The sequence below is a fragment of the Malus sylvestris genome, chromosome 16 (genome assembly GCF_916048215.2).
Source record: "Malus sylvestris chromosome 16, drMalSylv7.2, whole genome shotgun sequence".
Taxonomy (NCBI): domain Eukaryota; kingdom Viridiplantae; phylum Streptophyta; class Magnoliopsida; order Rosales; family Rosaceae; genus Malus; species Malus sylvestris.
In genome coordinates, this window is record NC_062275.1 from 3,554,902 (window position 1) to 3,571,386 (window position 16,485).

General features: G+C 48.8%; 1 protein-coding gene across 1 annotated transcript; it reads left to right on the plus strand.

The window, feature by feature from the left end:
• The first annotated feature begins 14,414 nt into the window (after positions 1-14,414).
• On the plus strand, positions 14,415-16,088 carry LOC126607469 (UDP-glycosyltransferase 89A2-like). The gene has a single exon (XM_050275051.1). The coding sequence runs from the start codon at positions 14,477-14,479 to the stop codon at positions 15,917-15,919; it is 1,443 nt and encodes a 480-aa protein (XP_050131008.1). The 5' UTR covers positions 14,415-14,476; the 3' UTR covers positions 15,920-16,088.
• The last annotated feature ends 397 nt before the right edge of the window (positions 16,089-16,485 follow it).

Here is a 16,485-nt window from a genome sequence, read left to right on the forward strand (position 1 = left end):
GCCTCTTGGGTTCTCGAGCCTGAAGACAAGGCTGCTATTTCTTACAAAGTTCACGAACCGAATTCGGCTTACAATGTGCCGAATGTAATAATTGTAACACCTCACCTCACCGAGAAGGCTAATGAGATGACCTCGACCAACAAGGATTCGAAAACCCTTCTCGACCGAGACTTGGATAGGCAGTCGACCGTTCTCGCCGCAGTGCTGTTGATGCCAACGGAAGATACTGCGAGACCGACCGACTCTACGGTGACAGAGCTATCTATGCCGACTTAAGATATCACCGGTTGCTTCCACAGTGCTGTTGATGCCAACGGAAGATGTGTCAGCGAAAAAGGAAAAGAAAAAGATCTCAAGTTGTGAGAGTTTGCGCAGGGCAATTTTTGTGTTGATTTGCAGGGGCTCCACCGTTGCTGAATGTCTTGTATTTATAGTAGCAGCACATCGAGCCCGAGTTCCAATCCTATTCGGACTAGGTCTCCTTCTCCGGATTACCATCCCCTCAATCAGTCCTATCTCCGCTAGGACTACGAATCTAGTCCTTAACTGAGCCGGATTCGCTTTCTAGATTATTGATCTCGTCGAGAGTCCTTATTGCACTAGGATTCGACCTCTTGCGTTATGACCTAGCAGACCTAGGTTTGGAGGTCCACATACTGAACGATCCGCGGTATTCTTGCCGCCAGGCCTTCAGGGCCGAGAATGACCTTATACTCGGCCCAAACTGTCACTTTGGGCCCAAACATTGCCCCCTCGCTTCTGAGGTCTTCGGCCTGAATTCCTTGGCCGATTTTTGGCCTTGAAGAAGCGAATCTGTCACTCAGAACCCTAATGCCCGAGTTCCAAGGCGCATTTATTGAACACGATTGCACGATCTTGATCCTGCTAACCAAACTTGCCACCTGGCGTTCTTTAATACGGCCAACCCTAATGATGACGTCCAAGGCGTGCGGCTGCCTGAACCGTCGACATTATGACCACTATCTCAATTCGCGAGCCACTTTCTCAGTTCGTGAGCCCACTCTTCATCGTGCAGGCGTCGAAACGTCTTTCGCCATTAATTTCGCCGTCACACGCAATCGTGCGCCCCCAACATCTGAAACCTTCGGTCTTCTCAACTGCATTTCCCAAATTTTCATCATGATCAGCGATTCTTTCGGTCGATTTTGCCCCTTTGTTTTGAATTTCAAACGATTACCCTTCTTGCCAAAAGCTTATAAATACTGAAAATCTCTCATTCGTACTTTACGCTCCCAAAACTTTCTGAAATCCCTTGCTATTGCTCTCTATTGCATCCTTCTATTCCAAGTCTTCGTCTTTAAACCCCCAACCCAGAAAATCCTTTTACGCCGTGATTCTTTCTTACAATGGCGTCCTTCATCTCCAAGGTTTCAAAGGAATGTGACCAGCATCAGAAGATTCTTGATCGGAGCTCGATCAAGACTATACGGTTTGAAAATGACATGAGCACTCAACACCAGATCATGGGTCCTCTCTTCAAGGCTGCAATACCCCCGACAATCACTGGCCTCCTCCAGGAGCACTGCCTAACACCCTTGTTTCAAGGGTTTGAATGGTCGCGATGGGACGCGGCGAAACCCCAGGGCTCCTGGCCCTCGACGACCACAACCTGGGCAGCCTGGGTCGTTCGAATGGAACGGCTCTTCGGCGATCAGTGGAAGGCACTTGGCATCTACGACGCCATCCTCCTCTCGTCCATGGATGTCGTCCTCGACAAGGAGCTTCTCCTAGCCGCTCTGTGCTTCTGGTGCTCGGCCACCAACACAATGGTTCTTCCTCTTGGTCCCATTGGTCCCACCATCCTGGATATCACCGCCATTCTAGGGACTTCGGCAACCGGGATCCCTGTCGACGCGACTCTCTCTAGGCACCTGTCGAATATCGACCTGAAGACGCTTTTTGACCGTCGAGCCTTCGAGACCCTGAGCCGCGATGGTCATATCCCGTCGAAGGAAGACATTCAGAAGCTCCATAAGAACTTCTGTAATTACAACACCCTTTATCTTCACTTCGCCTGCCGAGGAGAAGAAGACCTGCGAGAAGGAGAGCATGAAGCCTTCCTCTTCTATTGGTACAACAAATATATTTGTTGTACCAAATCAAACAAGTGTTTGGTCGAGAACATGCCGGTAGCTGAGGCCCTGGCCAGTGGTCACGTCTTGGCATTGAGTTCCAACATTCTCGCCCAACTCTTCCGTTGCCTGGCCGAAGCAACCCTCCACAAGGTCGACCCACACCAGAATGGTCCCCTCTGGGTCTTCCAGCTCTGGTTACAAGTGTACTTCGTCTCCCTTCGGCCGGCCATAGCTGACTTCTCACCAACGGAGGCGCTTGGACCTCAGTTGGCCTCTCGACCGATACCTCCCCATCAAGCTGAAGAGGTATTTCGGTACCTCTTCGCTCTCGACGACTTCTCCAACGACGAGTTCCTGATATGTCGTCGTCGAGACTATCCTTCCTCCATCAGGCTGCCTACCTCTACATGGAGTTCGGAGGAAGACGCCGATCTTCGTCAGACCTGGGGGTCGTTTGTGCTTGCTCGCGACCTCCCTCTCGGCTGTGATGGGAAACGGTCGGGTTGGGAAGTATACCATCCGAACTTCCTTGCCCGACAGCTCGGCTACCTTCAGGGCTGCCCCGTCCCCCTTCTCTCCTCGCGAACAATCCTAAGCCGTGGACGTGAACCTCGTTCCTCGGAGACGGAATGTAATACTGCCGTGAGGGAGTTCCAAGAGCGCTGCCAAAAATTCCGCCTTCGACCAGCCACCCCAGAAACCCATTGCACCGACACCTTCGGTGAGTGGTGGGAAAATTACATCCGGGAGTTCTTTGGTGCTCCGGTCGAAGAGGTGCTAAACAAACTCTTCGGTGACCGTCCGAAGAAGGCCTCGGCTCCCCAACCTCAAGGTAATTTTTCATTTATCACCGGTTCCTTCCAACCTTGCATATTGATTAGCCTTACTGAATTGTTCTTATCTTCTCAGGTCATCGGCCTTTGAGAAAAATGGAAGCTGTTGTCGCGGCCATGGTCGAGAAAAAATCGGCCCTGGTTAAAAAGGTTAAAGCTGCTGTTCGGGCCGTGCCGACCAAACGACCCCGCCAAGAGGCCGAGACGGCCGTCGAACCTCCGCCGCCTGCCAAGCGGGTGAAACAACTGGCAAAGAAGGGCACACGGGAGATCCATGTCATCTCCAGTCAAACTACAGGGGCGACAACTCCCAGTGTTTCCCCTTCTCCTGCCGTTGTTCAACCCTCGGTCGAGAAACAGCCTGCCCCGGCCGCAGAGACAGGTCGACCGTGACCTGTCTCTGGGGCTGGTACGCCAGTTGTGCCTCCCTCCATCGAGGAGGCACCCATTCCAAAAAAGGTGGTTTCTGCGACCAAAGGAGCAGCCCCTGAAAATCCAAAACCATCGGTCTTCATCCTGGAAGAGAGTGAAGGGAGCGACGAGGTCCCGCTGGCAGATCGCCCTCACTCTCGTCGGCAACCTCCCCCAAAGTCAGAGATGGTGGTTCAAGCCGGTCCCTCCACAGCTGATCATGGCAAGCGCCCAGTCAAGGAGCCGACGGCAGCTGCCGAACCCCTCGCTCCTTCCCAGGATCAGGATGTTCCTGCCTCATTCGAAACGGCTGTTCCGGTCGGCCCATCTGCAGCCGACCGTGGCAAACGTCCACTCGAGGAACCCGAGGCGACGGTGGAATCGCCCGTTCATCCTCAAGACCAGGGCTTCCATATCCCTCCGTAGGAGGTTACTTCGGCCTTCGTAAGTATCTTCTACCACATTTTCTTGATTGTTTTTTTTCTGCTCTAGAATTCTAAACGAAGACAATACTAAATGTCAGGTGCCCTTACATTCTTTTCACCGTCAATTCTACGCGCCGAAGGGCGTTATTTATATTTCTTGGCCGCCTCAGTGGCCATCAAACGTAGATAACCTCCATCGGCCGCGTGAATTGAGAAGCAATCTAAGACACTGGGCTCGGCCATTGAGTTCTTTAGGTTCGAGCAACGATCCTGGGGACATGGCCGAGGTCTCATCTCGGCAGGTTAAAAAAAACGAAACCCTCTTGCCATTCTTGTCATGACTTTCTTTAAGCCTAACCTTGTTTGTACATGCAGGTTTCGTGGGAGGTCGAATTCAAAGCCCTCCTCTCCAGCACAACTGCAGAGTCCGGCCCTTCAGCCACTCCAACTGAAGCTGCCGATCCAAACGCTTTAACCCAGCTGCGGGAAGTTCTGTCGCTCTCCGCATCTCAAGTGCTAGAGCGCAATGGTCTTGATCAGCTTGGTGTATGTCTGAACGATCTTGGGGCTGACGGTCGCCTAGGTAGAGATGCCATCGTTCAGGCGTCGTCTGCCTTGGAGCGGGTTCGGGAGACATTTAGTGTCTTCCAGACTGCTCTAAAGGCCGAACAGGATCTACAGACTGCCACAGCCGTTCAAGACACTCTTCGCCCGAAAATCGATGATCTGAGGGCAAAAGGAGAAGTACTAGCCGAGCTCGATCGTCAGATGGCCGAACTGGCAAAACGTCGGTCAGCCATTGCTTCCGAGCTTGCTAGAGACTTTGAATCGGGCGGAAAGGATCGCCTTACTGAATACGTGGCTGCAACAAAGCGGGTCGAGCGGTTGAAGCTGGACAAGAAGAACCGGCAAGCTGAAGTTATCATGGCCGACGTGCGGTGGTTGGAGTTGAAGGCCCTGCTCAGCACTCTTCTTCCCTCTTCTCCTTAAATGTATCTGAATGTAAACCAACCGACCTACTCATTTTGTAAATACTAATCAATTTTAATGGACTGGTTTACTATTCCTGCATTTCCCATGTGACCGGATAATATTTCTTCAAAAACTTCCCATTAATCGGTAATCTGTGGACCGCACCGGTTCGGTCTTTAAGATGATATGCCCCTTTTCCATATACCTTATGCACAATGAACGGCCCTTCCCAATTCGGCGACCACTTGCCGAACCTAGGATCTTTTATTCCTACGGGCAACACCGTTTGCCACACTAACTCACCCTCGCCGAATGTTTTATGTCGCACCTTTTGATTATAGGCTCGCTCGGCAATCTGTTTTTTCGCCACTAATAAGTTATAAGCGTCAAGTCGTGCTTCTTCCAAATCTTCTAATTCCTGTCTCATGGACTGACTATATTCGGCGCTAAACAAACTACTTTGTTCAATTAATCGCAACGAATTTATGCTCAACTCGACTGGTAGCATTGCATCGTGTCCGTAGGTTAATGCGTATGGGGTTGTCGCAGTCGCCGACCGGGGTGACGTTCGGTATGCCCATAATGCCTCGTTCAACTTCAAATGCCACATGCCAGGCCTTTCTTTTATTATTTTTTCGAGGATGCCAATCAACACTTTATTACTTGCCTCGGCCTGCCCATTCGCCTGTGGATAATACGGTGTGGACTATTCCAGCCGAATTTTCAAATTGGCCGTGTATTCCTTAAACCTTTCGGCTGTGAAGATTGTTCCATTGTCGGTTATGATCGTTTCTGGCACACCGAACCGGGTCACAATGTGTTCCTCCACGAAATCGCAAACTTCTTTAGATGTTAACTCGGCATATGATTTTGCTTCGACCCACTTAGTAAAGTAATCAGTTGCGACTATTATCCATGTGTGCTTAGCAGCTCCAGAAGTCGGCGTGATTTTGCCAATTACGTCCATGGCCAATCCTCTAAACGGCCATGGCTTAATGACCGAATGTAGCGATTCGGCCGGGACCCTTTGTATAGGCCCATGGATTTGGCACTGCACGCATCCTCGTGCAAACTCGATACAATCTTTCAGTATTCTCGGCCAAAAATAACCGTGTCGTCGGAGTAGCCATCGCATTTTTCGTCCAGACTGGTGAGCTCCGCATACCCCTTCATGAACCTCTGCGATCGCTCGAGCACTCTCTTGAGGGCCGAGGCATAGCAATAACAAACCATCTTCGCCCTTTCGGTACAACTCGCTCTGGTACGTGACATAGTTCGTGGCGTGAGCCCGTGTCCTGCGACTGTGTTTTCCATTAGGATTGTCAAGGTACTGCATAATGGGCTTTCTCCAATCATCTGGTACTGCCTCGGCCGCGCAAATTTCTATAGAGTCCTGCCGATCTAACAACGAAGGCAGGGACATGGCCCTGGTGCGTATCACATTGTCTCGGCAGAGGATTTGCTGATCAACCAAGGCCGGGTATAATTGTCGTAATATTGGTATCTCCCGGCCTAGCTTGCCCCCCAGGAGTTGTGCACCGGAGGTGATTTGAGCCAACTCGTCTGCGTCGGTATTATGAACCCGAGAAACATGCTCGAATGTAATACCGTCAAAGGACTCGGCCAAATAGCTGGCGACCATATGGTAAGGCGCCAGAGTACAACTCATGCAGCGAAAAGACCCATTAATTTGGTTAATCACTAGTTCAGAATCCCCGAGGACGAGGACACGAGTGGCATGTAGGTCAAGAAGGAGGCCAAAACCAATGACAAGAGCCTCGTATTCGGCCTGATTATTGGTGCAGTCGAAATCCAATTTGAGCGAAAAATACCAACGATCGTTGTGAGGAGATTGAAGGACGACGCCTGCGCCGGCCGAGGACGAAGTACTGGAACCATCGAAATACATCGTCCAATAGTTGTCGCGGGTCACCACCATGCCGATTTCGACGTCAGCACTCCCAAAACCGTAAGGCGAAGGGTGCTGGGCAAAGAAATCGGCCAACGCCTGTCCCTTCACAGCTTTTTGCGGCACGTATTGCAAACTGAACTCGGACAACGCCATCGTCCATTTCCCAATTCGGCCCTTCACAATTGGCCGGGTAAGCATGTACCGGATAACGTCGGTCTGGGCAATGACTTGGGTAACCGCCGGGAGCATGTAATGCCGAAGCTTGGATGCAGCGAAGAACACGGCGAGACAGAGCTTCTCAACAGCGGAATAATTGATCTCCGGATGACTCAGATTACGGCTGAGGTAGAAGATAGCCTGTTCCCGTCCGGCATCGTTGTCTTGCGCGAGGAGGCAACCGATGGACTCCTCGGCCGCCGAAATGTACAGCTTGAGAGGCTTACCGCGCTGAGGAGGGACCAGGACAGGTGGATTTGTGAGAGAAACCTTGATCTGTGTAAACGCCGCCTGATGCTCCTTATTCCACACGAACTTATCTGAGTCCTTGAGTTTCAAAAGTGTGGAAAACGCTTTCATCTTACCTGCCGAATTAGCAATAAATCGGCGTAAAAATTTGATCTGGCCAAGTAAGGATTGTAATTGTTTCTTCGTTGTTGGGGGTGGAGCAGTGATGATGGCGCGAGCCTTATTCTCATCAACCTCAATCCCACGATGATGTACGAGAAAACCAAGAAAATTCCCGGCCAATACACCGAAGGCACACTTGGCAGGATTCATCTTGAGGTTGTGCTGACGCATGCGGAGGAAAGCCTGTCGGAGATTGTCCAGATGTGTCTGTCGGTGTTTAGATTTGACAACAACATCGTCGATATAAACTTCGACGATGGTGCCAATTAAATCATGGAAGATGGTGTTCATCGCCCGTTGGTATGTGGCGCCGGCATTCTTGAGGCCGAATGGCATGACAACCCATTCGTAAGTGCCGAGTGCCCCCGGGCAACGGAAAGCAGTTTTGTGCACATCGGCTTCGGCAATAAATATTTGGTTGTATCCGGCATGTCCATCCATAAAGGATAAGATCACATGATTCGCCGCGGCATCGATTAACAGATCTGAAATCGGCATTGTATACTCATCTTTGGGCGTTGCCAGATTCAGATTGCGAAAATCGGTGCAGATGCGCAGTGCACCACTTTTCTTTAATACAGGAACAATATTCGCCAACCATTCGACATATCGAGTTGTCCGAATGAACCCGGCTTTCAAAAGCCGAACTAGTTCGTCCTTAACACTGAGTTGTACTTCGGTCGAGAATCGACGAGGTGGCTGACGGAAAGGCTTGAATCCGGGCTTAATACGTAATTCATGCTCGACTAAAGCACGATCTAAGCCGGGCATTTCATGATAACTCCAAGCAAAACAATCTTTGAATTCCGTAAGCAAGGCCCGCAACTCGTCCTTCATTTGTTGAGGAAGTAACGCACTAATAAACAAAAGTCGTGGGTCATCGGCCGTCCCAACATTAATTTCTTCCAAAGGGTCCTTAACAAGGGGCCGATGATCTTCGAGTTCGGCCGGGGCGGCTCGAATTTTATCAAAAGATAATACAGGCCCATTATCTCCCTCAGCAAGGAACTCGACGAGGTTGACGCCTGAATTTGGTTGTTTAGATATCGTATACCAATGGGCCAGCAGTCGTTCCATAGTAAATGAAACCGCGGCCCTGCGTGCTTCCCGATCGGTGTCAAACATCGGCTTCGGGGAGAAAGTTAGCTAATCCGAGTCTTGCCGAATCCTGCTGGACAGTCTTGGCACCAACCTCGATAGCTTTCTGAACGGAAATCCGAGTCGGCCGTCCCTCTTCATTGAAGCCTTGCAACGTAATATAGTCGACGTGATCGTCATAATACCGTGCTTGAATCATGTTGGCTTCGAAGGGCTGGCTATCGGCCGGATGAACAGTGACCGATTTGCCGTCCCAAAAGACAAGCACTTGGTACAATGAGGAAGGAATACAACTGGTTTGATGAATCCAATCTCGGCCGAGCAGTGCATTATACTCGGTTTTGGAATCAACCACGAAAAAGGCGGTCATATGGGTGCGACCGGCAATATTCACAGTTAACGGAAGCACACCTTTGGTGTGGGACTTATCGCCGACGAAACTACTCATTGTGATCCCTGACGGAATAAGCTCGTCATTTGAACGGCGTAAGGCCTTCATGATGTTCAGGGGCATGATATTGACAGTAGCTCCGCAATCGACAAAAACTTTAGAAACCGGATATCCCTCGATGTGTGCCGTTACATACAATGGCTTTAAATGGTGAAGCTTGGCCGATGATAAACGAGGGAACAATTCGGCCAAAGCGGCCTTTAGACTATCATCTTTTGCTGTTGACTCGCCTTCAGCAATCGATATAAAATCAACATGGCCAGGTTCCTCGACAACCACATCTCCATCGAGGAAATTTGGTTGAGCCGTGCTTGATTGAAAATCGGCAGGTAACACATGGACCATACTAATTTCCATATTATCCAGGACTGACGGGCCCATTTGGTCGAGAACCTCCTCGTTCGGTTGGTTAGCGACTACGGACTCAGTTGTCGTCAGAGTCGGACAACGAGATTCTTCCGTCCCTTCAATAATGTCACTCGGCGGAGCTACTTCGGCCACTTGTTGGCTCTGCGTGACCGCCTCAGGTAAGGTCGAGATTGACAATGAGCTTGGGGTCAAGACCTGAACCTGCTCCTGGTAGTATAGCCGAGCATCCCTAGTGTCGAGATAAGCATCCAGACGGGCAATACGGGCGATTTCATCGGTCGTAAGGCCGAAGAGAGAAACCGCCGAAAATACTTCAAAGTGATACCGTAAATACTGAAGGTCCTCTAGCGAGAAAGGAAGGTCAGCGACATCGATATCGGTATACGGGTCAACTTCAAATCCAAAGACATGAGCTTCTCGTATGTGCTGGAACCTTGCTTTCAATCCTGGATCTGAGGTCTTCTGGATGATCCGCTCAGCATCCGGACAAGTCAAGACAAGATCAATGGTGTCCTGACATGCCTTCGGTAAACCATACAAATCGTTGGCCGAATGTTCCTTATGAAATTCTCGCATATACTCCAAAGACTCCCCAAGGAACGGGGGGTGCAAATTCCGTCGAATTTTGACCAAAGGCTATTGTATAGCTAGCGGGGATAATTTGCTTTCGGCCTCTTGCCTGAAATGTTCAACACGTGCCTTCATTTCCCCTGGTCGAATGAGAAGTTTGATCCGCTTATCAGCTTCTTCAAACATGGTCTCGACGTCTTGATCGACCAGCCGTTTCCCCTGAGCCAACTCTGTCATAATTGGTGGAGGTGGTCGCTTTTCATTAGTGGCAACTGTATCCTTCGGTCGCCACTTAGGGGCCGAAGTTTCTTGGGCTACTTGTCGGCGAGCCATGCAATCTATCCGTTGATGCCGGCGTTTCTGAGATTTGGACAACGCAGTGTAAACGCCCTTCGAAGAATGGTATGTATACCAACGTTGATCTCTAGGCTCGGGAGGCTTGAAGGTCTTTTGACTCCGTGATGATCCTGAACTGCTAGAATTACGCTTATAGTAATCATCGTCATAAAATGAAGCATCAAAATCAAGGCGCCGCCTGACCGAGGGTGTATCTTCCATCCGTACTTTAGGACCGAGCCTCTCAAAAACCCCGTGATGGTGGCCTTCATTGGCTACCTTTTGCCGAGTTGCGGCCACAGGCTCCGAAGAAGGCTTCTCCTCTGATTCACTGTCGACCTTCGCTCTACATTTCCTGCACAAAACCGCCGTTCCACTATCTTCATCAGTACTATAATCCATCATAGATTTGACAATAGCGGGCCCCGTTACAGCCGTAGGTGGTTTATTTGAACGAAAATCGGCCATGAACCGTGGCCGAACATTCTGATTCCGCGGGCGTTGTGTCTCAACCACTTTAGCCTTGCCTTTCCCTTTGTCCTTGGGTAGGTACGCGTCGACCATGTTTACTGTTGCCGTGGGGAATGGATCAGTATCCACACTCATCTTTTTTTCGGGGAATTTCAGTTTGCCATTATCAATCCAGTTTTGAATGTTGTCGCGAAATACGACACAATTATTTGTCGTATGTTTGCTTGAATTGTGGTATTTGCAATACACCTTCCCTTTAAGCTCTTCGGCCTTAGGAATGTTGTGACCAGGCCGAAGCTTGATAATTCTTGCGAATAACAGTTGGTCGAAGATTGCGTCAGCCTTGGTAATATCAAAAGTGTAGACCTTTGATGGTTTCAACACTCCTTCAGCGGCCGAGCGACTTTTGACTTCTCTAGAATCAACCTGAGTTAATGCCTTACAAACGTATGGCTTATCTATCACTATCTCGGCCGCATCCACACTGACGCATTCATCCTCGGTTGACGCATAGCTGATAGTAGGATTTTTGTACAACGTCCCCCGAGATGGCGTTTTCGAAACCTTCTCCTCACGGAGCAAGTAGTCGTACTGTTCAACATGCTGGGCTAATTCATACATGTCCCGAAAGTTTGCCCCCAGGAATTTCTTTTTGTATTCGACGTCGAGGCCGTTCAAAGCAAGCCTGACGAATTCGACTTCGGGTAAGAGCACTCGGCACCAATTCCGGGCCGATTTGAACCTAGTGAGATAGTCCATTGGTGATTCATCAGATGCCTGAGCCATCCTTGCTAATGAAGAAACTGACATCTCCATCCCTGGTCGATAAAACTGCTCATGGAACTTCTCGACCAACTCTTCCCAGTTCTGGACGGAATTGGGGGGTAGATTAATGTACCAAGCAAATGCCGAGCCGGTCAATGAGAAGTTGAATAGCCGTAACTTATGAAAGTCACTATTGACATCTCCGCATTGCGCAGTGAAACGAGCCACGTGCTCCAACGAAGATAAAGACGATTCACCGGTAAAAATACTAAAATCTGGGATCTTGAAACCCTTCGGGTACCCAAACGATTCCACGTAAGCTGGGTACGGATGAATAAACTTAGGAAACTTCGGCCCTTTCTTCATGGCCAAGTCAATCATCTGCTGAACTTCGGTCATATCAACAGGTGTTGCTTCGACCCTCTGGTCGGTCCCGTCTGACCTACTATTCGACCCTCCTCCTTTCTCCAAGTTAATTGGTTTGAGCAGGGCAGGAATAGGCCCGGCCGGTACAATCGGTGCCGGGTTGTTTTCTGGTAAACAAGGTTGGCGAAGATCGAAAGGCCTGCTGCCACCAACTTGACTAACCAGCATTTCGAGCAGCTTGGTTTGCCGATCATTGGCACTGAGTATCGCGTCATGCAGCTTGTCAATGCCTCGACTGAACGTCTGCTCGACTGACCGAGACTGCTCGTCCAGTCGCTTTCGAAGAAACGACCTTGTTGGTGGATCAGATCCTTCACCACCATCCTCGTCACACTCCTCTATTATCCCTTCATTGAGAACGCATGTGTTTCTGTTAGGGATCTCTAAACCACGGAGTTGACCGCCGAGATTAAGTTCTCTCTCTCGGCGAGTCGCGCTCGTGGACTCAGGTGTACCAACGCTAAGGGGATTCTGCGCCTGTGGCACACTCTGTCCTATGCTCTGACTCGGTAAATCGGCTGTCGACTTTCCCATAGCTGTTTTCTTTTTTACCGATCGTGTTTCAATTGGCATGAACTTCGTAGTTTAGCACTTGGTCCCACCGGGCGTGCCAAAATGTTGACCCTAGAAATTACAAAGCCTACGTGGCGCGCAGGCCGAATATATTCTAAGCTAACTACGTCCTTCGGTGATTGCGGGGCGTGCCAACTCGTCGGCCGAGGCTCGGCCGAGGAGTAAATTTGATGATGCTGCGTTGGGTCGCGCTACTGACTTCTGCGTCTTGCGATTGCGGCCGAGAAAGGAACGCGTCTCGGCCTCTTGGGTTCTCGAGCCTGAAGACAAGGCTGCTATTTCTTACAAAGTTCACGAACCGAATTCGGCTTACAATGTGCCGAATGTAATAACTGTAACACCTCACCTCGCCGAGAAGGCTAATGAGATGACCTCGACCAACAAGGATTCGAAAACCCTTCTCGACCGAGACTTGGATAGGCAGTCGACCGTTCTCGCCGCAGTGCTGTTGATGCCAACGGAAGATACTGCGAGACCGACCGACTCTACGGTGACAGAGCTATCTATGCCGACTTAAGATATCACCGGTTGCTTCCACAGTGCTGTTGATGCCAACGGAAGATGTGTCAGCGAAAAAGGAAAAGAAAAAGATCTCAAGTTGTGAGAGTTTGCGCAGGGCAATTTTTGTGTTGATTTGCAGGGGCTCCACCGTTGCTGAATGTCTTGTATTTATAGTAACAGCACATCGAGCCCGAGTTCCAATCCTATTCGGACTAGGTCTTCTTCTCCGGATTACCATCCCCTCAATCAGTCCTATCTCCGCTAGGACTACGAATCTAGTCCTTAACTGAGCCGGATTCGCTTTCTAGATTATTGATCTCGTCGAGAGTCCTTATTGCACTAGGATTCGACCTCTTGCGTTATGACCTAGCAGACCTAGGTTTGGAGGTCCACATACTGAACGATCCGCGGTATTCTTGCCGCCAGGCCTTCAGGGCCGAGAATGACCTTATACTCGGCCCAAACTGTCACTTTGGGCCCAAACACACCTATGCTATTTTTAATTAAAAAACTAATATCTCTTTAAACCCAAATTTACTATCCAAACTAATATCTCGTTAATATAATATAGCATTATGTCATTAAATAAAATCCAAAATTGCATAAACATAAAGCAGTATGGCATGCTTTCGTTAATATAATATAGCATTACGTCGTAGTTGATGTAGTACAACACTAAGGCGAGTAGGAATTATGAGAATTTCTTGAGATGATGTGCGCCATGCATTACTGGAGCTGCGTTCATCACTATGACTCCAATGGCTGCTGTTGCTGAATTGTTTATATTTGCCTCCTAATGAACCAATTTTTAATCATTCCAGTGATAGCAAACCCTTGTTTCTTTAGGTTAGCCCAAATTTTCAACCATGGTGATGGAGTGGATTCGAGGAAACCAAATTGGCAGGGGAGGCTTCGCCAGATGAAGCCGCCAACCAATCGATGTTAGCGCGAAACGCAATAACTAATCTTTTCAACTTCCAGCGATGATGGTTGTGAATTGAAACCTAAAAATCCATCTTCTCAACTCTAAATAAAATTGAAATCAAACAAAAAAAAAAAAGCATAAATCAATTCATACCTAAGTTGGAGGATTTAAAATTTCAAAATCACCATCCATCGATAAACATTGAATCAAATTAGATTTAGTTATTAAGTATGGATTTATTAATAAATTTTAATTTTATTGTTAATCTTATCGTGCACTCAATAATAATTATGCAATAGAATAAGAAAAACAATTCAAATTTTAATTTTCCAAAGTAAAATTGAGTTTATGAATATCATCAACCTTTTTTTCTTTTGAATTTGTTAGGCATTTGATTTGAATTTCTTTCGCGTATCAATTTCTTCCGCGTGTGTACATGTGAATGCTCTATTAAGTCGTAAAGTGTGTTGACTTGGAAATAATTGAAAATAGAGAGCTGATTTTTACACACCTTTTATAGCTTTTCCCACACCCCTCTTTGTTCCAGGCCATCGGATTGAATAAATCAAATGAAAACAACGGACATGATTAGTCAGGGGTGTGTAGGAAGCTATAAAAGGTGTGTGCTTATCATTTCCCTTGAAAATATCTACAGGGTCGTCCTCCCACTTTCCTCCCCGCATCCACACTGACTGAGAGCACAAGAAAAAAAGCCATGTCAGTCGCTAAGCACACCCACATCCTGGTGTTTCCGTACCCAGCCCAGGGCCACATGCTCCCGATCCTGGACCTCACCCACCAGCTAGCCCTCCACGGCCTCACCATAACCATCCTAATCACACCCAAAAACCTCCCCATCCTAACCCCACTCCTCTCAGCCCACCCCCCGACCTCCATCGAAACCCTCCTCCTACCCTTCCCTCCTCACCCCGAAATCCCCCCGGGCGTCGAGAACGTCAAGGACATTGGCAACCACGGCAACCGTTACATCATCAATGCGCTTGCCAAACTCCAGCACCCAATTATCCAGTGGTTCAAGTCCCACCCCAACCCACCTGTGGCTCTCGTCTCTGATTTCTTCCTCGGCTGGACCCTACACCTAGCCAATCAGCTCAACATCCCCAGAATTGCGTTCTTCTCCTCCGGGCCCTTCGTGGCAGCCGTGCTCGACTACTGTTGGCGTAATTTAGAGGCGGTTCGGTCGGCATCGACGGTTGTCAATTTTCATGATATTCCGGGATTGCCCTCTTTCAAACAGGAGCATCTTCCCAGCGTGGTCCGCCGCTACAGAGAATTGGATCCCGAGTCCGAATTCTTGAGGATATCCATGCTTGCGAATGCCGAAAGTTGGGGGTCCGTTTTCAATAGCTTTCAAGACTTGGAAGCACAGTACTTAGACCACTTGAGGGCCAAAATGGGCCACTCGCGCGTTTACGCGGTTGGCCCATTAAGTCTGTTATCGGCTACTGTAGTTGATGCTGGTAACGGATGTCGGGCCAACCTGAATTTGGACTTGTCGGGTGCCAATGTCCCGACCTGGCTCGATGGGTGCCCGGATGGGTCCGTGGTTTATGTTTGCTTTGGGAGTCAGAAGTTGCCCAATAGGCGGCAGATGGAGGCCTTGGCTTCCGGGCTCGAACGGAGCAGGGTCCGTTTTGTATGGGCCGTAAAAAGGGGCACGGCCCAACAAGTGGAAGATGGGATTGGAGTTGTGCCTGATGGATTTGAGGAAAGGGTTGGTGGGAGGGGTTTGGTCATAAAGGGCTGGGCTCCACAGGTGTTGATCTTGGGCCATCGGGCCGTGGGTGGATTTGTGAGCCATTGCGGGTGGAACTCGGTGCTGGAAGCAATAGTGGCGGGTGTGTTGGTATTGGGGTGGCCCATGGAGGCGGACCAGTTTGTGAATGCAAGGCTGTTGGTGGAGGACATGGGGGTGGCCGTGAAGGTGTGTGAAGGAGAGGATGCGGTGCCGGAACCAGCGGAGTTGGGAAAGGCGATTGCGGAGGCAATGACGGGGGAGACACCGGTGAAGGTGAGGGCAAAGGAGCTGAGGGAGAAGGCGTTTGCAGCGGTGGGAGGTGGCGGGAGCTCTTCGAAGGATTTGGATGAGTTTGTGAAAGAGCTGAACCAACTTAAAGTGGGACGAAAGTCAAGCTAGCTCACAACATTTTAGAGGGCAAATGAACTCCATTGATGCCTTTCAAGTATTATTATTATTTGGGGTTAATAATATGATTAATAACGTTCTTAAATGTACTCTAGATTTGGTTGTGCTAAAAGTAAAACTATAAGAAATAAGAACTGAATATTACTGTATTAACATGCAATTAGGTGTATATTAACGGTATTGATATCTCTCATGACAACAAGTTTATGCGATGAAAGAAATACTAATACGGTTATAAACTTATAAACATGGGCTGATTGTATCCTAGAATTCCCAAAAGGACTGACTTGCTCTTTGTACCTCACTAGAACATTACGATCAATAGCGCAATGTCATATCTTACGAATTTATTACAATGTTAGACCTCTGTTAGTCAATCTACCAATTTAACTGTGAATTGATAACGTAGAAAATGTAGTACCCATATTTTTGCTGACTGGATGCCAACAAAAATTGATCAGTGAATAAAATCAATTTAGATATAAACCTAATCTAAAACAAAATTAAATACTCTCTTAAACTCTTGTTATGCAGATAACCAAACACCCACCTTCTCC

Coding starts and splice junctions, on each gene's coding strand:
- LOC126607469 (XM_050275051.1), top strand. CDS start 14,477: ATGTCAGTCGCTAAGCACACCCACATCCTGGTGTTTCCGTACCCAGCC.